This window comes from Pygocentrus nattereri, chromosome 30, assembly GCF_015220715.1.
Source record: "Pygocentrus nattereri isolate fPygNat1 chromosome 30, fPygNat1.pri, whole genome shotgun sequence".
NCBI classification, from domain to species: Eukaryota; Metazoa; Chordata; class Actinopteri; order Characiformes; family Serrasalmidae; genus Pygocentrus; species Pygocentrus nattereri.
The window spans coordinates 5422171-5447208 of NC_051240.1; the positions used below are offsets into that span (position 1 = coordinate 5422171).

General features: G+C 42.9%; 1 protein-coding gene across 1 annotated transcript; it reads right to left on the minus strand.

The window, feature by feature from the left end:
* Nucleotides 1-1696: 1696 nt before the first annotated feature.
* Nucleotides 1697-25038, minus strand: p4hb (prolyl 4-hydroxylase, beta polypeptide). Its single transcript, XM_017693060.2, has 11 exons — nt 24741-25038; nt 22219-22425; nt 18211-18344; nt 15693-15830; nt 13434-13538; nt 12928-13053; nt 12009-12209; nt 11703-11823; nt 9965-10146; nt 6195-6296; nt 1697-3044 (listed from the first exon to the last, which is right to left on the minus strand). Exons 1-11 carry the CDS (start codon nt 24874-24876, stop codon nt 2961-2963), a joined length of 1536 nt encoding a protein of 511 aa, XP_017548549.1. The 5' UTR covers nt 24877-25038; the 3' UTR covers nt 1697-2960.

Genomic DNA, 25038 nt, shown 5'->3' on the forward strand with positions numbered 1-25038 from the left:
ACAGCAACATGTGTGATCATAAAACATTTTCTGTTAATTTGAGGGGAAAATAAAAATGTAGATTAATTTTATGCAGTTACTGAATAATTTGCCTTACGCTTTGGTCAGGTAAACTCAGATGGACAAACCAAAATATACCTGGGACAGTAAGAGTATTTCAGTATTTTTGCTTCTCCTCTAGAGACCTCATTTTATCTATTCTGTAATTATCGGTAATAAAATATGAACATTTAGATGTTATTTTCAGATAACAAAAATTGATTTCATTCATTTAATTCATGTATTCACGTCCACTGTTGGTGCCATTTTTCTTAAAAAGTGCATTTACAGTCACACAGACTGTGATAGATTAATTATTTAATCTTATTTTGAATTGTGATGTAACGGTATACTTAAACATCAGTGTGACAATAAATTCATGGATTTTGTAATACCATGCAACATAAAACAGTGTCTAAAATAGTCATAAACCCCTAATAAAATAATTACCCTTGTAGAACAATTAAAGCAAAATAGTCCCCAAAGAAAACTTTTCAGATTTTCCACCATTTTCCCCCCAGTTATCAATATTCCATATAAAACTCAGAAGACTTGTGTAGGCTCACGGTGGTTTTGGATAGTAAAGATAGTAGGTCTATATTTGTGTTGTAGTAATGGTGCCCCTGGTTCCTATCACCAACACTGTAATCTGAACCATTTCACACCAAACCAGTCTGAATCACACCATTTACATCTGAATTATGCATAATTAAAATAATAATGGCACTCTCAAGAATTAGACGTTTCGCTTACATTGCTTTATGCAACACTACTGAGAATATTGGCCGGTTCAGGTCCAGTTTGAGTCGAATCTGCTGCAGTCATTCAGATTTTGACTCATTGAGTCAGGATTCATTTGCATGAAATTGAGAATCTCAACAAAAAGAACTGACGCACCAAATGAAGCAGAGTAGATGATGCCTTGCTGGTGACAGACGTTTAAATTTAATTCCTGACCTCATGCTGCCCAGACAGTGATGACACTGGTGTCTGAACCAGCTTAGCGGCACTTCTGAGTTCCTGCAGGTGCTTGTTCTTTAGCTCGTGGTCATTCGGTGTCATGTGAATGAGTTTTCTTAACACAGAGCATTTATCCCTCCACCATGACTGGATTGGGCCAAAACGATCAGGCAGCATATTCATCATTTAATGTAATAACTTTCTCTGAGGGAGCTTTTAGTGGTGGACGTCTTGTTCCCATCACCACCACAGTGAGCAATTCTGTGAGGGCTAAACAAAATTTGGCAAACCTAGTCACCAGTTTCAGTAGTGAAATGCAATTCTCATCACCATCAAGCTGAATTACAAATCAGGAAATTCTAACACAACTAAGTGACCAAGCCCCCCATCCCACAAAAAAAACAAAAAAACAAAAAAAAAAAACCACCCCACACACACACACACACACACACCACCACCACATTTGTCACCATTTTTGTTGTTTATTTGGCCACCAGTTAACTTTTCCACATCAAATTGAAAAATGTGATGGAATGCTTCACTTCTCTGAACAACTTTGCTTCTTTCTCACTTACAACTTTCAATTAAAAAAAACAAAAACAAAAAAAAAAAAACTCTTACAGAAGTCCCACCCTGTACAACCGCCCCCCCATTCACATCACCCCTACTAGAAAAAATAACCACAAACAACCGGGGGTGAACAGAACAACAGAATATATTCACAACCCTGTCCCTGGACGTGTGAAAGACTAAACAAAACGACACGCTGATCAAGGTAGCCTTAGCATTTTCCTGCATTGTTCCCTCCCCGTTTTACTGACCACACAGACAGAACCGCCTCGGCGCAAACCGCCGCAAGGACGAGGGAGATTAAAGGATGGGATAAAAAGGAAAAGGATGAACTAATGGAATTATTCCCAACTATGAACTGTCGCCTCTTCAGTAACTGATATGAAATCTCTGCTGGCGTAATGAAGTGCTACAGAATTGTTTTTTTGCGCTTTCCTTCTGAGACCAAGAGGGCCACAGGCCCTTACACAAAAACCCATTCAAAGAGAAACAACTGGAAACTTAATTAGAATTAAATAAAACAAACATATCATTAAAAATAATTCAGTAGCCAGACATTAAAAGGGACAGCTCAGTCACTAATGCTTATACTGCTAACAATGAATGATGGCGAACAGCCAGTAATTAGTGTTATGAAAATGACATCATGCTAATTGGCGGCTAGTGGCTCTCATTCACCGTCAGTTTAATTAGCATGTATGGTTGAGCTTTTCCTTTAATGATTTGGGAGAAAACTGAAAGAGACTATAGTAGAAAATCAAAAAGCAAGAAAAGGGAAACTACCTCAGCTTGGTCTCGGCTACACCTGCATTTGTATCGCAATGGCCCGCTCTGAACAGAATGTAATGGTTTGATCAATCTCCTACTGAATGTGGCCCCGGTGCCCTGAGAAATCCGTCCATTCCAGCCACCGTACACTCGTCCACTCCTTTCTAGAGGAAAAAAAATGAACTAAGCTGGCATTCCTTTCCAACTCCGCTCCCTATGCAAGATTAGATGTCAAATTAAACTAATTAGTGAGGTGGTGGGCAGGTAGAGCGGCTAATTAGAAGATTAAAAACCTCAAAAATCTGAGGATAAACGAGCTTAAATGCCAACACTGAGGTTAAGCAGGTGGGTCTCCTAATAGAAGTGCTAAACGCGTTCCATAAACGACCTGAAACTTTTTTTTTTATTCTTTGAGGTCCAGTGGTAAGAAGAGTTCGGGCTGGAGACCGTCAGGATGGAAACGGTTGTAGTAGCGGCGGGATGCGAGCGGATGCCCGGCAGCTGTGGGGTTGACTAGGAGAAGCTTGAGGTTTCCCAGGACGGGGAGGGTGCGTTAGAGTGGAAGTGGTGGTGGTGAAGGGGTTTTGTCTCCTCGTGTCCTCCTCTCTCTCTCCCGCCCACCCTTATAACTCATCGTGCCCTTCATCATCATGTCCTTCGTCTGAATCATCCGCATCCTCGAGGTCGGTATCCTCAAGGTCCGAATCCTGCGCAGAGAGAAAAACATGAGTGTTCATGCAACAGAGTTATTTAGTTACAAGGCTAAGGGTATCCACCAAAAAGGGTTCTCTGGAATCAAACCAAAGAGATTGAGTGATCTTCTAGAAGCACATTTACAGATAGGCTTAAAAGAGCCAAACTACAGCAGTGCTTCAAAAAGCCATAGCTGGCACCTCTGTTTTCAAAAGGTGTTTCAAAGCAATTTGGACTAATCTTTGTCACAAAGGAGCATCTGGGTCACGAATGGCACGGCCACCCTGTCACTAAGCATCATGCAAGTTTGTGATGCCAACAGGACCAACAGCAAATTAACTGCTGTTGAAGGAATTGCTGCTAGAGCTACTGTCAGCGGCTGATGGTGGTTGCATCCCACCATCCAAGAGGTAAACAACCCTCGACAGCTGTGCTAGGCATTAGCAACAGCGGTAAGGCCCTGGAATTAGACTTCCTAGAATCGGAACCAGGGGATTGGGATGGGTTTCCAAGCTTTGAACCTCATCCAGTCTGAATGCCGAATGCTGCCCGCTGAAAGAATCAAGGGCATCACAGAATATAGGAGTCTTACTGGGTTTTGGTGATGGGTTCACATACCACAGCTTGGGCCGTGTGCCCAGGAAAAGTTTCTGCAGGCCAGCGCTTGGTTTAACTGACCGTCAGTGGTTTGGGCTAAGCATTAATTAACACTGTTCGCGCTCCATGTAAGCATTCTCGTTCATCTTAAATCTACATCCTGCGAGCTCCGAGTTAGATGCAAGTGGCAGGTGTGTTGGACTCGAATCAGAGCTTGTAAATCAAGACTCCCTGGAGAAACTAGACTCCCTGACTTGTGGTCATGACCATAAACATCAGTCAGAGGTTCAACAGCCCCATGACTTGCACTAGCACTTGAGGCAGATGTGACAATATGACCACTAAAATAACAGCTCAAACCCACACTAGCACTCAAACTGGATACTTCGGTTTCAAATGAAGGTTTGAAACCTGAGAAGACCAATATGCAAATGGTAAAGAAAATGGGGTGATTTATTTTTAATGTGCAACCCAAATACTTTCCAGGTCAGGGCTTAATTTAAAGGACATGTTCAAGGATAAACTAGCAAGTAAGAGGTACTAAAACCCTTAATACACAAGTAATTAAATGTATATGACCGTTTACAAAACTATAAGATCGCAATACTGAGTAGCAGCAAAAGACTGAACCCAAACTAAGAACAAATGTCTCAGACAAACCACACCACATCCACACCTCACACACACACACACACACACACACACACACACACACACACACACACACACACACCTCCTATCCAACAACCCTATATGTACACCTGCACATACAGACTGACATTTTGTACATATCCACATACGCATATTTTGTATACATCTGAATCATAGGAAATAAAGGTTTATGAAAACCTTTGTGGAACTCTGGTTTTGTGGCTTTCCTCCAATTTAAAGATAACAGCAAACCAAAAACCATGGGCAGATGTGGTAGATTTAAAGCCAGACTGAGCAAGAGAAATCTGATTAATCACGTGCAGGAGGGGAAAAAAAAAAAAAAATTACAAAAAAAAAACTCCACAGGATGCTCTGGGGTGCAGGTTAGACTGCAGATCGAGACACAGCCACAACGCAGGCATTTCTGATGTGCAGCAAGGTCTTTAACCTCCTGCAGTGCTTCGGGGGCCAAGCCAAGAATGCGAGGCTTTCTGATGGACAGGGAGCAGCCGCAAATATGACTACAGCCATCAAGCAGCATTACAGGAGCTCGAAATGGCATTAAATACACATTGTTGCAGCAGTTCGAGCTGCAGTTGAGACCTTTAATCTGAAAGTCTTTATTCCCTGAGAAGTTGAACCATGTTTACTGAACAACAAACAAAGTTGTGGCACTTGAGGTCCCCAGCACGGTCTTATGACAACTGCATTATTCAGACTCCGGTAACTTTGCACATACTTCAACAGCCACAGCAGAAACCTCATCTGAATGACTGCAAAACGGGGCTTTTAATAATGGTTTCTGAAACTGAAACGATGGCTATGAAAAGCAACAGATTAGGAATGTGTTATCTAGACCATCTCCAAGTTGGCGTGGTGACCAATCCAGTAGCTCTAAAACTGGTCCTTAGAGACACCCCTTTTTGTTGCGAGTGAGATTGGAGCAAAAATCTGGACTTTAACTAAAAGGTGGAACTATCTACAGTCCTTGAGGGCCAATTTGAGAACCACTGGATTGACTCTTCCTGGCATCCCTGATCAACCAAGATCTTCAGTTAATGCATTATTTCCTTATTTATGTAAAAGAGCATGACTTATATGAAATCTGAGCTTTGTGCTCATCTGAAATGCTTAAACAGCCCTGGTGTTACCTAAAGATGTGCATGCTGACCAGTTCTGATATTCAGGCATCTGTAGGCATTAATAAAGTGTTAATTAACAAATATTAGGTTACTTGTGAGAGAGCAGAAAAATAAAATGGAAAATCTTTGGCAACTAAGTTGAACTGGGAGGTTTGTGCTTGATCAGGCTCAAGTAATGCAGGCTACCCCTTCAGATGAGCTAATGAGAGCCAGCCAGTGCTTTCACACTACTGAGACCTCAAACATTTGGGGTGATATTTCTGTACAAAATTAGAGATTCATCTAAAACTGCTCCATGTCTGAAGATATTTCGAAACAAATAGCCAAGCGCAGCCATCAGAAAACGAGGTGGTAGCGTCAAGGAAAAGTCTGAAAACAAAGTTTAAGGAATCTGAGGACACGAAACAAAGAATTGACCGTGACCCTTTTATGGCGAGCTCGAACACATTCTGGATGATGAGCCCAGCTGTCAGTCAATCAAGCTTCATGATCACTCCTGTGATGCTAGTGAAGATGAAAAAGCTCTGGGAGCAGACGGGCATTCGATGGCAGTTGTGATTGTTTACCTCTGGATGAGCCGCATGAAGCAACATAAACCATTCTTGTTTTGTGCATGCAGCTCAGGTTAGGAGCTGATGTCACATATAGATCGCATTTAAAATGTGAATAGCCAAACAAAAAGATCTGACTTTGTTAGAAAATCAGATTTGGGCCACTTTTACCTTTACTTTACTTTTTTTGTGAAGGTAGCCATAGCGTCTTAGTCACACCTACCTCATCATCATCATCTCCTGCTGGTGCTCCTCCTTCCTTTCCACCACTCTCCAAGAACTTTGTAAAGCCCTCCAGCGTCCTCTCCCCACTGTAATCAATTATCTGCACATGGAGAGACGGGCATTAGCAATCCAGTTATGGTTTATTAGCCACATTCTGGCAAAAACAAAACACAGCTTTGTTCAGGTGTTTTAATGTTGCAGATCCCTTCACATACAGTCTAACTCCCCAGAGGGGTGTTAATGATGTTGGCTGGGTAAAAGATGGGTGCCCTTGCAGTGCCATGCTTCTGGCACCTCAGATTTGTGTAGCAACTTCATACAGACACTTAATACATATGTCAAACAGGGGTAGCTGACATCAGCCAACACTGCTATAGACACCATCTGCTCGCTCCTCACGCACACAGCAAAAGGCACGTCTGGCCTCGAGTGGGCTTCCCTCAGGGCTAATTTATACCCCCCACCCCCCAGGTGAACAGGCCCAATTTAGTTTATACATTAAACGCACTATTTACATGGGGTTTTTCCCCCCTAAATCTAGTGCATGAAAGTTTCAGCTTTGTGTAAAAAAAAAAAGAAAAAAAAAAAAAGTAATAAATAATAAAGAAAAGAAAAAAAAAAAAAAGATTTGGTGAATAAAATATAAAAGCTATTCACTTAAAATTTACATCGATTTTTTGCCACAACGCAGTTATAACATTCTTCATGACAACTTCTGGTATTAATGAACCAGTGCCAACTGCAAGTCAGAGTCATGGGTGCTAAATTGTGCTACATAATTGCTAAGCCTCTGTCAATCTACAAGTAGTCCACTTTTCGTTGACTGGTGCTTGAGTGAGCAACAAGGCCTTGATTTGGAACTGTAGACAAAGGTGGTACCTAAAAATACAGCCTAGAACTGCTGCCAAAGGTCATCACTTCAATCCATGTAAGGGGTTTGTGGTAAATAGTTTGACTTGTCTTAATGAGATATCTGGTTTCCCCTGATATTCTTAGCACATTAAACAGTAACCGAGCAAACGGCTGAATCAAATCTACACACTGGAAAAACTGGACTTTATTTAGGCCAGAGGGCAGTAGGTCAGTGGTCTGATGGTAAGAACTGTTTCACAGAAATGTAGAGTCAGAACTGTGATAGGAACCAGGTCTGAAGAGTTCCGCCTTAGTTTAGCGCCAAACAAGCTCCGCAGGCCGCGTCAGGCGTGTGGCACAACCTTTTTCATCCCATAAAATTATTTTAATAAGCTTTACTGCAACGTCATGTGCGCTCGCACCCCATTCCTCCAACAACGATCTATGGGACAGCAGTTGCACAAAAAAAGAAAACATGCCAGGTGTCTAGTTTACACAAACAGGCAGGTTTATAGAAATGTTTGAGCAAGTATTCAATGCATATCTTCCTGTTGCAGTTTTGGTGTATTATGAATAAACCATGTTCAGTTCAGGTCACAGCAAAATGTAAAGATGAAATAAAAACACAGCTGGCTTAGTGGTCGACTTTGCCACCTCTGCTCTAAAAGCTCGCTCACTGAAATTGATTGCATGCAATGTCATGAATATGCTTCCTGATGTCTTAAGACATTGATTACGATAGTTTAGCAAGTTTTGACCTAAAAAATAAATAAATAAAATCAATTAAAAGATGAAGGTGTGCATGCAAAATACTCTCCAAAGAAAACATCTACGATTATTTTAGAATCAGCATTACATAAAACTCAGAGGCTTCCCAGGTAGTTTTAGATACTAAATGACTATTTGCTAAGATATTACCCCTGGTTCTCATCACCACCACTGCCAATAACTCGCATTTCACATCAAAATCACTAAACGTTTGTTTACTAAACCGCTGAATTATGCAGATGTTGAATTTGTCCTGAACTCATTTGTCATTATTGACTCTGTTCTTAAATGCAAAAAAAACCCACAGTTATTTTAAAAGAAGAGGCAAAGGGCACCAAATCCTCTTCAGATGGACTGCTGAGAAGACCAAAAATTGATTACAATATTGATTACAGTTGAGCTGATCCTGCTTCAGGTAGCAACCAAGCAGAAACTCAAATCCTCCAGATATCAGTATAGACAGCAGCAAACGAAGGGCATTTACTTGGCACAGTGCCATGCTCCCCTGGAGAGCCCCAGTGTCTGATGGGGGGGCAGTTTTGACCGGATCTCCTTGGCACGCAGCAGGCGATAACATTTACTGGGCCGTGTCTGGTTTTCATCTGCACGTGCTGCCAATGCTGTAAACAGTTCTGCTCTAAACTGGGAAGCCTATAAACTGTGGATAGGGAGTTTGACTGGATTACCATCACTGCCACTTTCAAAAATAACCCCTTAACCATCACCAGCATCTCTTCAAGGGGTGCAAAGTCATGCGAGGGAATGTGATAGGGGTTTTTGGGGGGTGTGGCAAATAAAACTGACTGCAGTGCCAGTCTGGACAAAGTTAACTGCAATCAGCTTATACTGCTGTAAGCAGTCAGCAATAAAGCTGAGGAGTACTTTTCTATATTTGAATGAATATTTCCATTTCTCCCCCTTATCCTGATGTCAGTCAGGACACGTTTGGCTTCCTTTTCTACTTTTGCACTGGAGCTACGAGGCTAATGCAGCCATTTAGTAATCAAACTAGAATATTTAGGTGCAACAACTAGAGCGGTTGCTATGGGGTCACCAAGCGGTTGCTATGGGGTCACCAAGCGGTTAATTATGAAAAATGAACAGGCCTCTTTGGGAGGAACAAGAGATAAACGGCAGAACATTCATTTTGTGCTCAGGTGGGCCTGCCATGAGATAGTGTATGTGAAACTCTTTCCATTGAGCAGATGGACACGCAATTATATTAGCCCATTCATTCCTATAGGAAAATATTCGTAATTTAAAGAAGACTGCATGAAAACTGTACGTCAGATCAAAAAGCTGTATACAAGCATACCATTCCTGACCAGACCAAACATTGCCATATTGGCACAATTCCAAGTCTGGAATCTCCAGGACAAGTTAGTGGACAAAAATCTGGCATAAACATGAGGGGGGGTTAAAAAAAAAAAAAAAAAAAAAACAAAACAAGAAAAACCCAACAACAAAAAACAAAAAACCCTCAAAACAAACAAACAAACAATAAATAGTACGGCAGATCCCCCCCCCCCCCCCCTTCTACTTTTTTTTTTTTTTGGAAATCGGCAGCATTGCTCACTCTTCTGCCGTTCCTACATGCATACATATTTTTTGTTTAAATTAGATTTTTAAACAAAGTACTCCTTCAAACCACAGACCCTCCTCTTCACTGCTAGTAAAATAACAGGTTATTACACCTCCAGACTGAGCAGGAGCCTGAAATGAGGCTGCAAAACTGCTGTATGTTACACCTTCAGTGCTGTGAGGTATCAATATACACATGCCTGGTTAATATGATCATCTTCAACCCAAGCTTCATATTTTGCTACCGAACTGGGAACGTGATGAGACCTCTCCATTTCAAGCACGCCTTTTTTTTGCTCCACTGGCAACATCAGATCTCGATCAATATTTAGTCTTACCCAGTTTTATATGACCTGCCTTCTTAGGATAAAGTCTGAAGAGAGAGAGCTCCATAATGCAAAACACAGCGACCTGATAAGTGACAGAATCAGAGGTGACGGTGCTTTAGGAAACCTCAGGTCTCCTAAAAGATTATTCTCTTATTTTTATTCCTTATGGAAAACTAATCCAGCTCCAACTGAGCTTTAGATATGAACTAAGTAAAGAGCTGGAAGGTAAAGGTCTCACCTTACGCTCCTCCCCAGCAGGGAAGAATTTCAACGTAGGGAAACTGTGGACTTTAACAGCCTCGATCTCGTTGGCTGTGGAGTCCATCTTGGCTACCACAACGTCTTTGCTGTCCTTATATTTAGCTCCCAGTTGGTCCCAGATAGGAGCCAGCTGTTTGCAGTGACCGCACCAGGGGGCATCTGAAGGAAAGGGAAGAGCTGTCAATAAAAGAACATCTGCATTTCTACTACAAATGCATATAAAAAAATTAAAATCATAAATTTAACCTAAATCTTCTGATTTTAGTCCTAATAGTAGTCAAAAAAAATATTTGACTTGTTTATTTATTAAGGAAAATAATACAACATAATATCTGTGGAGAGGCAAAAGAATGGGAACCCTTTTGACAGTATCTGGTGTGACACCCTTGTGCATCAATAACTGCAACTAAATGTTTACAGTAACTTGACTTGTCCTGCATATTGGCTTGGTGACGTTTTAGCCCTCTCCACAGAAAACAGCTGCAGCTTCAGCTTCCTTCCATGAACTGTTTGCTTCAGGTCCTTCCACAACATTCCTACAGGACTAAGGTCAGGACTTTTGATTGTCATTCCATCAAACATTTTCAAGCCAACATTGTGAACACTTCCTTAGCACTGCTTGGGAACCACTCACATGTGGGGAGATCAGAGATCCTCCCATTCAAGTGAAATAAGATTATTACAAAAACACCACTGTAATGGCATTAATCAAAGAGCCAGGGCACACACACACACAAAAAAAAAAAAAAAAAAAAAGATGAACGATGTAACAGTCTGAAGGGTGTAAAGTCAAAATAAACATGGCACAGCAACAAAAACAGTGACTGAGCCTTTTCAGCTTAAGAAGACACACCGATTCCTCCTGCTGAACAGCTTGTGCGCACAATGCCCTGCTGGGAGACTCGGCTTAACCTGGGCTGCAGCTTCAGTAGGTGAGGGTCAACAGTGGCCTGGATAAAACGCACTGAGGGAGGGAGGTGGGGGGGGGGGGGTCCCTGGGTTCAGAGAATGAAACACTATTGCAGTCTCAGTGGAAAGTATGAGGGAATCTGTCTCTGGTCCTCCAGAGTGCATCTCTGAGAGCGTCTGGCACCAACAGCTGAGTGAATCCACTCACGGCTCATGCCAAGGCTGTATGCAGCAGGCAGCATGCGAAGCCCTGGGCACGTGCAGCCTGTTAACGGCCCTGCAAATACCATCCTCCATGGGGAAATTCCCCCCACACAGAGACCGACTTTTGTGGGACAAAAAATAACCAGATCCCCCAGCTGCTGGAAAAATATAAAAATATTCCCCCTCTTTGCACCAGGAAAGAAAAATTTAGTCCACGGCAGTCACTCGGCCCACAGAGATACATGGACCAACTGGTTTTTACTGCACGCAGAGACAGACACACCTGTGGAGACGGTCGGTTACATGCAGGCCTGTTCATACATGGTATTACCACCTGTCTCAGCCGACACCGAAACTTCTAGCCGCTCACACACTGCATTTCTATGGGTCTCAAATGTGTCAAATGCACAGTGAGGAGACACCTGAAATACAGCCTTACACATTTATTATAGTGTCACTGCGTTTGTATAGTATTTGTATTTTAATTCCATAGTTCCAAAGTATGTAAACTCCTGTATTTTGCTCATTGGCAAATATTATAGCCCCTGATGCCTAAATATGAGCCGCTTGCAACTGTGCTGCACGTAGACACGGGAACTTACAGAACTCGATAAAGACATTCTTGGTGGGGTCGAAGGCAACTTCCTCAAAGTTCTTGCCCACCAGGACCTTAACTGGGTTCTTGTCCCAATCCTCAGGAATGTCCTGGCTCATAAGATGAGGCTGTGTACAAGAAGACAAGAAACAGAAGATGAGAAACAGAAAACAAATAAAAATAAAATAACCATTAAAGCTTTACATCAGAGTTGGTGGGAAAATTTGATGTGTGAACGTAGCCAAAGAAACGTTTGTTCTGATACCGCTATATGGACAGATTCTCTCTCTCATTCTGTGGTGAGTGAACACACCTTGAGTTTTCCCTCAACAAAAGCTGTACAGAAAGTAATGATGTTTTCTGCTGTGATCTCTGAGGTTTCTGGCTTGTATTTGGTCATCTCGTCCTCCAGGGTGATGAGCCTCAGGGCGGGACACTCCTCCTTTTTCAGCCCAAAGAACTCCAGGATGCGCTGGTTATCATCCACATCACTGTCGATGAAGATGAAGAGAATCTGCAAATAGACAGCAAAGTTACATCGAGTCATTTGTTGACTAAAGATTACACAGAAGTGTGAAGAGCTTCATCATGCCCCATGTTCAGGACAGGTAATGACAGGCTAGAATAAACTACAAGAAAATTAACGGGTGACAGCGTCAACGTTTCACTTAAAAAGGCTCTGTAACGTTCGTTTGGTCCACACAGTCATTCTGACAGATTGTAATAAACTACAGGATGTGTAGGGGGCGATATGGCCTCTACGGACTCTTTAACAAGCACTCCATGTGGTCACCAACAGACTGTAATAGACTACATCATGATATGGTTTCTATTGTTTCACTGCACCATAAAAGGGGAAACTGCCTGCTGCAGTAAGAGGAAACAAAGGAAGAGCATTTGATTTGTGGATTAACTGATAACAGCCAATTAACTGACAAATTATCTTCAGTCACAGTCATATGGTTAAACCCTCCGATTACTGCTGCCCTTCACTACTGAACATCTAACAAATACGGAGTTGCATTTTACAGACCCCTGATTTAGACAGTGACAGCAGAACGTCACAGTCCATATGTACATCATGCGGAATTGAGCGCAAAGCTTTGGAGTCGACGCTGAATTCCCGAACGCCTGGAAACGAGGAATTGATTCTTTTTTGGGATCGACTCCCAGCCTTGCTAACAAGGTACAGCAATGCTCATCTCAGCAATAACAAGGCATATCATCCTGACCTTGCCCTTGAAGCCTTCGGCTGCTTTTCTGAAGTTGTCCATCTTGTCCTGGAAGTCTTTGCTAGCTTTGGGCACAAAGAGCAAAATGTGCGATTTGATATCACCTCCGAAAATTTTGGGGGCCGTCTGGAAGAGGAAAAAAAATAAAATAAATAATAATAATAATAATAATAATAATAATAATATTTATCTCTCAGTTATTATCTGCTCCCACGTTTATACTCATGTGACAAATTATATTATAATGCATTATATTAGTTGCCAAAGGGCCATTAGAAAAGGGAGCACTATTTTACATTATTCAAATGACATCTATGGTATACCTACTGATATTTATTTACATTGCAACCAAACATGTAATTTTAATTGTTCCATATTAAACAAAACACCGGTGTCATTTTATTTTATACAGAACAAATCTGTGCATCAGTGTACAAGAAAAATAACAACCCAGTAAGTAAATGAATGAAAAGTGAAATAATTGAAGGGTTCTCTGAAGAGCTTACCTGCTCTGTGAACTCGATGACCAGTGGGAGCTGGTTGGCCTGGATGAAGGTCAGGAGGTTCTCCTTACTGAGCTCTCCATCAAAAGTGTTACGGCCCTCATCAAACTACACACACACACACACACACACACACACACACACACACACACACACACACAGCGTTAGTTTTAAACACGCAGCAGCTTCCCGCAACAGATCATCCCACCCTTCAATGCCATAAAACTTTACAGCTTTACCAAACACACAGGCACAGTTAAACCTGCACGGCCATGTGAGGAAGCTACGCGAGGGAACCTGCAGAGCTATATTTGATTTAATTAAGTGTTAAGAACAGCAGAACATGGTCAACAGAAAAACAAGAGAGGATATGAGACAGGAGGCAACAACACAGGCCTGGAATAACGAACAAACAAGAAACAGCTGTTGACAGAGTCCGACAGAGAGACCAGGTGTCCAAACATGAGAACATCACTGGGTGACCATTGAATGACAACCCCCCCAACGAAAAGAAGACTAGTGAGAGTTGAGAGAAGAGAGAAAAGTAGCGAGAGCAACAGAACGAGAGCGCGCGAGTGAGCTGCTGAGTTCGTCTAGGTGTTAATGCAGTGAAAAATTTCATCAATGCATCATTAGAGCCAAGAGTCAAAACCAGTTAATCTCTAAGCCACTCTCTCTTCATCCACACCACAGCCGGATTACGCTCTTAGACAGCAATACTCACTATATACCAACAGGCAAGACTACATGGTTAATTCTGAGGGATAAAGAGACTGGAAAATATCAAATAAGGGATGGAGGGAAGGATGGAAGGAATATCAGGAAAAATGGGATATGGGCCCTTTAAAAGAGAAGGAAATCTTTTCTGGCATGTACGCATTTGAAAGAGGCTGCGTAGGTGCTCATATTTTGCCACTCCTACACTATAATCATGTTTGCGTTCATATTCTCAGCTCTGAAAGTTTTCCTGCAGTAGAGGCTGGGAGATTTAAAGTCAGACGCTATTATAAACCAGGTTTGCATCATCGAAGCAGGGGTCAGTTGACCCAGATTAAAGGTCATTTCTTACATAACGGTGACGCTCCTTCACAGGCTCGGACACGAACACCTAATTACAGCTAGAAACGGACCCGGCCCCATGACAATGGCAGAAGTGACTTTCCTAACAAGTGCAACAAATAACACGCTTAAAACCTGCTTAAAGGAAGCGTTTAAAAAAAAAAAAAAAATAGAACTGAAATGTTGAATTTTACAGACCTTCATGAAAATTTCCTGCACTTTTGATCATGTTTACAGAAAACAGCATGCAGGACAGTGTCAGACGGCCCATTAAACAAGTCTATATGGTGTGCGTGCTGCTTCAAGTCTCCCTGTAAAGCCAGGAGGTTTTTACATCATGTACATGTGCTCAGCCACAAGCTCCGCCTCCAATCAACATTTTAAAAAATAAAATAAATAGTAAAAAAAGAAAAATACATGCAGAAATTACTTAACAGTAAGAGGCTGAGAAAACCGTCCATCATAACCACTATCTAAGAATATTCGTCTGATTTATGAAACTCTGGAGACTCTTTAAATGAATCTTTACTCAAATGCCTTGAGGGGGCGGAGTGAAGACCCCTCTGGGTTAAAGGAGGGGGGTTAATCGGGCGCTAAATAATGCTGAACCCAAACAGGTCCAAAAGCAGGCAGGATGCTGCAAGAGCGTCTCTGCCCCACCAGGCAGATGCTAATATTAGCACAGCAGGGGCACGTCAGACCACCTGGGTGAGAATGCAGGGCTGTCTGGGTCAGGTTACTCGGCTACAGCAGAGACGTGAGGAAGGTCTCAGACGCTCTCATACATCACGTATAGAAGCAGAGACACAGCAAGCTTTACATTCTGTGTCAGGAGTAGCAGCACAGGGACCTGGGACGTCCTGGTGTGGGGGATGACCCACAGAAACGATTGATCGATGTCTCCTTGATCGATTTCAGACAACTGTTAAAGAACTGCATCATTCCCTTTACTTTTCATTTTGATTTTGTTGGTCGTCATTTTTTTTATTTTATTCATTTAATGTGGTGTGCGCTGCCTTCTTGGCCAGGGCTCACTTAAAATCTTTTACATCTTAGTGTGATTACCCTGGTTAAATAAAAGGTAAAAAATAAAATAAAATTAACAGTTCATGTTCTCCCACAATGTTTCCTGCAAGTGTTTTTAGATGCTGCAGACAGAACAACCACAAACAGAGGGCAGAAATATCAGAGTATAATAAATACCTTCTTGAAGAGCACGACGGCATCTTTGGTGACCTCAAACTTGGAGAAGACGGCATCGTCTGAGCTGATGCCGAATGGAATGTCGTCGATGGCCTCTGCTGCTTTGATAAAGGCCTTAGCACCATCCGTCTCCACATCCTACCACCATAGAAACAAGAACAAAAAGCCAGCTTTAGTCCACCTCAACCAACAAATGCCCAGCTGACTCCAGCAAACTAGTGCTGGCACTAAGCAATAAGGAATCATTACGTTTTAGAAGGAAAATAAATTAAAAAAAAAAAAAAAAAAAAAAAAAAAGGTACATTAGCTGGAGCAGTTGTCTAACAGACAACCTTGACTGCCTGCAGAAGTTTTAGCTGTGTTTAGACTGGCGGTGAAATCTGATTGGCCCTCCCCCCAAATATATCTGATATCATTTTTGCCTTGAAGTCTAGAACACAGGAGGAGGGAAAACAAAAAAGAAAAGCATGTGGATACAAAAACAGCCGGATACCTCTCCGTCATTTAAAAAGAACACCCAGCTCTAAAATGCCAACATTCCATTTAAAATTCCACTGATTTTTAATTCCACATAGTCAGAGTGTTTTTTGTGAAATGCGCCAGTCAAGAAACTTACCGAATCAGAATTGTTCACAGTGGTGGTGATATGAACCATTTCTATCACTATTTCACAATCAACATTCCCTATAAAACTCTGACACCTGTATTGTCACTCTAGGGCTAGGCGAGAAGACGATAAGTATCGCGATACAACTTTCCTCAGTAGAACTATAAGAAGTGTTGGATACACCATTTACACACATCCACATTCTAGTGACAGCCCTGGCGGTGTCTTCTACCGCAAAGAGAGCGACACTACTCTGCTGTCGCCAGGAGAGGGCGCATTTCCGAGTGTTTTGACAGGATTCCAGGGGAGGAGCAACTAGTAAAATGAGTCGCCAAACAGACTTTAGAAATGTCTGAAACGTGGAGTTATATAGTCTCTGAGTGGAGCGACCAGCAATCTGTTCTCCTGTGCCCAAGCGCGAGCGACGAGATCAGTGGCTGTACTGTACTGACCTACAGTGAACTCGCTTCTTTCTGTACATCCCAACAGCTTTAGCAGCGTTAAATCACATCTGATCTTTACAACTAAAGTGCTGTTACAGGGCTCAGCCATGTGCTCAGTTCATGTTACTTACAGCCCAGATTTAAATGAAAGTAAACCGAGGAAGCCGTGAGGCACTGGAGGGCAGGAGAACTTCCTCTTCCCAGGCAAGCTGGTTTTAGCAGCTGGCTAACGAAGCAGTGCTCGAGTCACACTGACGACACCGCAAATTGATGTTACCGTGGATCAAACAAGCACTGATTTCAGTTCAAGTGTATATCTGGTGTGAGAGAATCACCAGTTCACCCCTCATACGACGATAGAGTAGAGAAATCCAGTCTGCTAGCTGGCATGATATGTTCTGATGTGGTAAGAATGATGGCAGTAAGGTGGCGTGATCAGTCATACTGAGCCAGCCAATGTTTGCTGTTCGTACCAAGTTGACGCTGTTGAACTAAATTTAGGACTGTTGGCCATTTGGTCAGCATTTGTAACAGGATAGCTGATCTTCTCCTTATTAAATCATGACTATATGACTAAAAACTAAAGCCATTCTTTACCAGCTGGTAAAAACAGCTCAGACACTTTCTCCCACTGTCCCACGACAGTGTTTATCATGTACTGGCCATAAAGGATAGTTTAAAATGGCAATTAACCCAGGAACAAAAAAAAGCCTTCAAACTCAAAAGAAATAATGATTTATTGCGATATGTATTGAATATGTATTGATATTGAATATGAATTTTGTTTATCGTGTTAACATTAGTTCAATGGCAGTTATTTGTGCTGTAGTCATGGTGACCCCCTGGTTCCCACCACCACCACCGTAATAAAAATCTGAACCATTTCACACCAAACTACACACATTCACACTGTTATGCAGAAAATTAGAAAAATTAGTGGAATTAATGTTTATTGTAATTGGTTCATAACAGTGAGGCCCTACAATTTTCATTATAGTTTATTTTAAAATTTTATACATCCACAGATTTGGTTAAAGAGTGATCCAACAGACTCAAGTTCTCAGTAGCCACTTCAACTCACAACAGCAGAAAGTCTTAAATTATAGAAATCAGTCCATACATCATACATAAGACCACGCAAATGCCACAAAGAGCAGCTACCAAAAATGTTGAAATAAAGCTACTGAGCATTTGCACAAATAAATACATAACTAAATAAAGAGGTTTATGAGCTGATGTGGGCATGTGAAACCTTCAGGACCAAGTACTGAGATTCTCCTACATTTCTCTAGGTACTGTCACGTAAAAAGCTTGTAACTTTTTTTTTTTAATAATCTGAGAATAAACTGAGAAGTTTTTTTTTTGCCTTGTGCTAAAATTTCAGGGTGCAAGGTCGTGGGGATGTGAGACACCACGTAAAACACCACCAAGCTGAGCGGTATGGTCTACAGATATAAACAAAGCCCACCTTGAAGAAGCCGATGACCGCGACCTCGTTGTCAGCGATGAGTGACTCAGCCTGCGTGACCTCTGTCAGTGTGGCGGCCGCCGGCCCCGTTCGCTTCTTCAGCCAGTTCACGATGTCGTCAGCTTGCCGTCCAGCTGCACGTTCACACAGGACAAAAGCAGAGAGGTGACATGACCAAACAAAGACTAGCACTTACAGAGAGACAAACAATATGACTGGCACTGAGCAAACAGACAGACGACAGAGCAGAAAGGCGATTTACACAGTGAACAACGACCGAGTGTCGCCAACTGGCTTTACGATACATGTTTCAAGATGCTGCATCAATATAATTCCAATCTGATCATACTGATCAGCCACCATCAGAAAATACTTCAGTTATCGGAATTAAGGAATGCGGGGGTGTGGCTTACGAACAATACAGTGACATGAGTAAAGTTCACAATGCATGTCAGAGCAGAGAACTTGGATAACTGGCCACCAGATGAAGGTGTAGAGATGAAGAAAGCATCAGTCACAGTAGAGTAGATGATGTGTCATGATGCATTTCATAATGCAACAAAAGCGCAAGCCGTTACAGCAGGGGGCGCTATAATGACAGCCAAGCCTGTCTAAGCGGTCCTGTACTGCCACCGTACTTCTCAACTGCCATAGCAGACGAGCAGTTAAGCCTCACACGTTCCAACAGAAGAAGTAGAGCAGCTAATTCTCCCCCATTTGTCCATATTTAGCTGTTGAGACCGTTGGAATAACAGCAGATTCTTCTATGATTTTTCCTTTATCGCCCCTTCAGTACTGAGTGTTTAACCCCCACAGTAACATAAGAACTAGGGCTGAAAGGTTCATCGTTCTTATATCGAAATCACAATTTAAGGAGTGCAATGTTCAAGTCGTAAGAGCTGCAAATTATAAAAATAGCCTACATTATAAAAAATGTCTAAAGTTAAGAGGAAATTTACAACAACAGTGTAAATGGAGTCCAATCAGAGGAAACCAAACGTCCATGTGTTGCGACATCCTAACCAGAACTTACTGGCTTTCTCGTGCACTACGTCAACGGGTCAAGCCTCAAGCCAGAAAAAGTAGATAACCTGGTCTTGGCCAAAAAAAAAATAAATAAATAAAAACCTGGTCTGAACTACAATCTATAGAACATGATTATAATTTAAACTGCAGTTGTAATATTAGTCAGAAAAGGTGCAAATGAAATATTTCCCCAAATAGTTCACAACTAATAAGAAAGCACTGCGAGTTTGTACAGGATGGTCGGGCGTTCGTAACGCATTGGTTGAGCGCCGTCATTTCCATTCACGTACTTGCGTGGAGGAGGTTTTTTGGCCTTAATCTTACTGAAGCAGCCTGTTAGCCCATTAGCTACCAGTGCATCTCATCTAGTGATGGCAGAATGTAGTTCAAATATAGAGAACATGAAAGTGTAAACTGATTAATGTGAGCCAGAAACAACTGGTGATGTTCAACTGGCAGTTATTCATTTGGCTGGATTATATAGATTAGGAGCTCAGCAGTAACCAGCTTTTTCATGCTGTGAAGTAATGCAGTACTGAAGAAACATTTGGACCAGGACTCCGTGTTTATTTGTAGTATCAGAACATTTAAATCTGCAATCTTAGGACAGCTGGACCTGGCACTGACTTTACGATCAGTTTTCAACCTCGCTTACTCCTTAAAAACTGGCTGTTACTGCATCTTCAAGACTAATGACCCCGATGTATGGCATCACAACCATGATTCATTCAAATCAGGCCATTTTTCTGCAGCCCAGCTTCTATATATGGACTGAGGAGTGAACGTTTACACATCATGCTGAGACTCATTACAGAAAAAGGGGAAGACGCTTCACAACTTAAATGTGTGCTATTGATTTTTTTTTTAATATATGCCCAAATATGGAAACTACCACAACACAAGCCAAACTGCTCTGGGTGGGGTTCTGCCTCAGCTGTTGGTAACAGTTCAGCAGAGCAGAGCGCTGGAGCTGAGGGTAGGAAGTGTTGATGCAATGCCACAGCAACAGTGAGGGTCACCAGACAGACTTCAGGTCAGCCTGAGCTCAGTGACTAAGCAAATTCTGGTTCAATACTGGAAAAATAATTATAATAAACAGAACAGAGCCTAGTCTTCAGCCTAAACGCCACAGCCAGTGATGAATCCCCACTGATCAACTTTGTTTAGTCCAAGATTAGATTTAATCTGGATGTGGAAAAACCAGAGTTGCTCGCCCTGAACTGAGCCTAGTTCTGAAAGACGTTCAATTTCCATGAAGTACTAAAAGTCAGCCTGTCAGGTAATTCAATCATTTCAGCCGTCGCAGTCATATGTCTGCATCACAACCATTATTAGGTGCATATTCATGCATTGGGTTGAGGCAACTGCATGTAAATGAAAGAAACTATAGATGGGTTCTACAACAAGAAGTACTGATTGGTGCTATAAGACCTTTAGAGGGCAGCAAAGAGAAATGTTTGTTTATCTGATGTTAAATAAGCTGTTATTGTCTTCAGTTGGGAGCTTCAAAGTATGCTGACAGGAAGGAACTCAATCAACCGGCCAATTTAGCCACTTTAGGCTTCATCTTCATTAGCTATATAGAGTGCCCAAAAAATTTTTAAATGCTGGTGGCAATGATTTACATAGCAATTCATCATCAGCTAAACTTTCGTCATGACAGGCTTAACAATGATTAGCCAAATTCCAGTGAATCAGTAAAACGGTTCAAACTGCAACTCTCCCACCAAACTTCTGGTGCCCCTTAAACTCTTCAAATGGGTTTTTAATGTGTTTGTCCAAGTGCTCACAGCACACTGCTGTATGGGGAACTGCTCTGAAAGATCCAGAAACTCAGCAACTTTGAGTTTATCCCGGTCCTAGAAACCCTCACAGCTGCAGTGCTGAGAGCGGATTAGTCTGGAGCGAGCCGGAGGAGTTCCTACCGGCTCCGGTTACACTGTGCTGAGAGAAGAAAACTGAGAGTGAAGCACCAGACCCCGCCCCCTGCTGGAGGAGCAGACCGCAGGCAACGTGAGGACCTGCACATCGCTCAGCCGACCGGAGGAATCTCGGGAAGCAGAGGAGGGGCCGCGGGAAAACGCTCGCCAACACACGTACGGAATGAGCCGCACGTTTCAGAGTCACGTCACTCATGCTAAAGGCATTGGGGTCATCTGAGCCTGAACCCCCGATTTACTCACACTGCTTAGTGCATCATTAACACTGCTTATAGATCTCACCACTGCGCTTTCTTTATGCCATGTGTCAGAACGGGAAAGGCCCTAAAGTGGACACCACATGAGTGAGTATTAAGATGCCTTTCACTGACTAATTTAAACACTAATGACCCAATTAGAGGACAGACCTGGCAAAATAATCTGTCAATCAACAGAAAAGTTAAAAACAACAAATGGATAGACAGCGACTATGTAAATACACTATGGTGACATAGATAAGAAAAAAAAAGAGCAATAAAGCACAGCTGCAGCAAAGTCGTACCCGTCATGATTACTCAGTTAAATTCTATTTTCTAAAATATCTTACCAATACACTGGTAGTGATTATTTGACAGTTAATATGATTAATATTGCATAATTATTCTACTGGTCACTCTTGCAGCAAGAACAGAGTTCAATGTATATTCATTACATGCATTGCCACGTTGTTTTTCACACTTAGTCACTGTCTGAACAAAACCTCCACCTCTCCATTTTTTATTCTAGATTTTTTCCTACAATTTGAAGACACCAGCGGTCTTTCCCAACACTAATGTTCCAAAATGACTTGTAAAGCTACAGTTTTCACTACTTCAGTTTTATATTCAATAATGAATTTTCCCCCATTAAACATTGAGACCTGTGTGCAGCTCTGCATGGTTCATTATTGTTCAGGGAAGTCCATTTTACTTGCTTTCTAAAGAGCAACCACTAGATAACTCAGACAGTGGCCGCTGTCATCACGACTGCATTAGTTCAGCCACATCTCCCCCATCTGACTCACCTGAATATTCTTTGGGGGAACTTTTCTCTCCTCCCTTGAAGAATTTGATGGTGGGATAGCCACGCACCCCAAACTCCTGGGCGAGGTCTGTCTCTTCTGTGGCGTCCACTTTGGCAAGACGGATGTCTGAACCCTCGGCTTTGAGCAGTCCTGCAGCTTTGGCATATTCGGGCGCCAGGGCTTTGCAGTGACCGCACCATGGTGCATCTGTGACGACCAATGAGAACACAGATTAATATATTAATGTATAGCAGTATATAGACTCAATCATGCCTTGGTATAACTGGTGTGTACATAAATGGACAATAAAAACAGTAAAAAAAGACGTTTAGGTTAAAATGTACACATCCTGGCAAACTTTCAACTCAAGAAGTGGATTTATGAAGTAAAACAAGAGCTGGACAATCAAATGTTTACCTCATTTCATTTGGTTCTACTGTACGTTTTAAGCAGGTCTGAAGAAAGGGCCGTTTTTTTGGGAACAGACAAAACTGTCTTGACTTCACACACAATTCAAAACGGGTCAAATGGCCACGTACGATCAACACACCATTAAAAACTATGAATACAATGATGCTGCACTGGACCAAAGCCAAATAAATAGCTGGTCACTGTTAATAAAGTGCTGCACAATATGCTTGACAAACTGATTTGAACCAATTTAATCACAATAATGACACATCATTATACAGCCCAGCCCTAGCTGGATATGCCGTACATTACGAGCTGCAGAGCGTCTGAACTGCTGGTTTTTATAACCCACGCTACTGCAAGTCTCCCAACTTCACTACCCTGTGACAGGTTCCACCTGAGCTTCTCGGTTCCTCTCAGCGGTCGCCCCTCCTGCTCTTGGAGCCGTTCTCCACCAGAAGCAGACCGGACCGATCACGCCAAGCTGAACCGAGCTGTGATTTCATCAGCCCAACCTGAACTTCCCTGTATTAGTCATCGCTGCCACAGCTCTGCTGTGCTGTAGGGTGAAAGTCCAAGGTTCACGTCCACACTGGTCACCCTCATCACTGCTGGAACGGTCACCTACACGTTTCAAGGGCCTTTTTTTAAGGTCTGAACAACATCAAAAAGCACATCTCTGGCTGCTGACATGCCTCACAGGAGTTCATGCTGATGTACACGTCAACCTACCAAGGAAAAGGGGCGGGGTTGCGTGGCGCCAGCGTCCTGCCCACTGCGCGCTAGCCCCTCCCACCGCACTGTGAAAACTCGTGGAGCTCTGTGAGTGGGCAGCGCTTGGAAAACTTTCATGAACCTCCACTGGGAGTGAGGGAGGGGGGCAAACTCCAAAATGGAGACTCAGACCAACTTTATTTAGTCTTTTGTTAAGAACTACTGGTCTTTTATACGTCCTAACACGAATATAGAGCAATAAAAGCCCCTTTAATCCAAACGTGCAGCCTGGACTGACACTGGAAACCACCACTGTGATGAAGTCACATGTATTTTTCTAAGCAAAAAGCAGCTCAAAACACAATCCATAGGGCTTTCAAGCAGCAGAGCCAAGTTTAAGTCCAAGTTAAAGTAATGCAAATGTACACAGGCCACTATAAAGCCTGATCAGAGAAACGGGAAGCTGTGGTGATGGGAAGTCATGCTCTGGACCAAGTTTTTAATATTCCAGAAAGCAAAGCATGCCCACACAGCCAGCTCTGCTCCGACCTGTGCATTTGCATTGGCCATCCTGTTTACAACCAGCACTGGAGGCCTGAAGGGGCATGCACGAGCTTGAATAGGTTTCAGCGGTGTTTTGTGTTGTGCTCGTGGAGATTAAGCGCTGTATGCGCTACAAACGGTCAGAGAAAAGGTTTCCAACTCATCTGCAAGGCCCAAGGTAGAAATGCACGCACCGGCCGAGCCTGTACACTTCCTATAGACGCACGAGTGCAAGCCCTCCGTCTTAGTGAGGCTGAGGTTGGATAGGAGCGCATGCACAGCCCGGCCCACGGAGAAACGCATGCACTACATTACATGCATGCACTAGTGAGGGCCGGTAAAACGTTAAGCCCCCAGAACAGCGTTAGTGAAAGCACACACTGCTCCTAAAGGGTTCTGCATAGAACCATGAGCACAACTCAGAGCCAGCTGCCTGTACATGGTGAAATGGTTCTCCAGACCGACGGGGAACGTGTTGAACAGGGTCCCATACAGAACATACTGGCAGATTCAAACGGCTCACGGTGCCATTTGAAACTTCTAGTTTGGGGGGTGTGGGTGGGGGGCTTTTATATTTGCCTGGGTGCCGGCACAAGCAAGACGAACACAAGGCTGAAGTTGGCTTCCTCTTCGCCCGCTTGTTCGGATTTCCCCGTTCCACCTTAAATGGTGCAGCAGTTACATTCTGGCGCCTCAGGCCGGAGCGTAACCGCTGCACCATTTAAGGTGGAACGGGGAAATCCGAATAACAAGCTGGGCGAATAAGAAGCTGACTCGCAGAAACGGCACCAATCAGGGCTGCAGGCTCCGAGGGAGGGCTCCTGCCATGCAAAAAGCCCTCCGAGTGTACTTACAAAACTCGACGAGGATGTTGGGGTGCGCTTTGAGCGCCTCCTCGAAGTTGGTCTTCTTCAGCACCAGCACGTCCTCTTCCTCCGTGATCTCCGCGGACACCGCCAGGGCGCACAGCAGCACCAGCTTCAGCATCATGGTTTCAGGCCGGGCGACGGGTTGAGAGCGGAGCGGATCTGTCTGTGTGTGTGTGTAAGGTGCGTTTGTCGGGAGGTTTTCTCTCTAACGTGGCAGTGCGTGCAGGAAGAGGACTTTTTGGAGTGGGAGGCGCATTTATCTGTGCGATGCCGTTCGTGTTGA

Bases quoted from the DNA above. Each gene is read 5' to 3' on its own strand.
- p4hb (XM_017693060.2), bottom strand. From the start codon at position 24,876: ATGATGCTGAAGCTGGTGCTGCTGTGCGCCCTGGCGGTGTCCGCGGAG. The intron at 13,054-13,433 runs GTAAGCTCTTCA...TTCCTCTTCCAG, and splicing joins TCATCGAGTTCACAGAGCAG to ACGGCCCCCAAAATTTTCGG. The intron at 12,210-12,927 runs GTCAGGATGATA...GTCTATTTGCAG, and splicing joins CCGAAGGCTTCAAGGGCAAG to ATTCTCTTCATCTTCATCGA.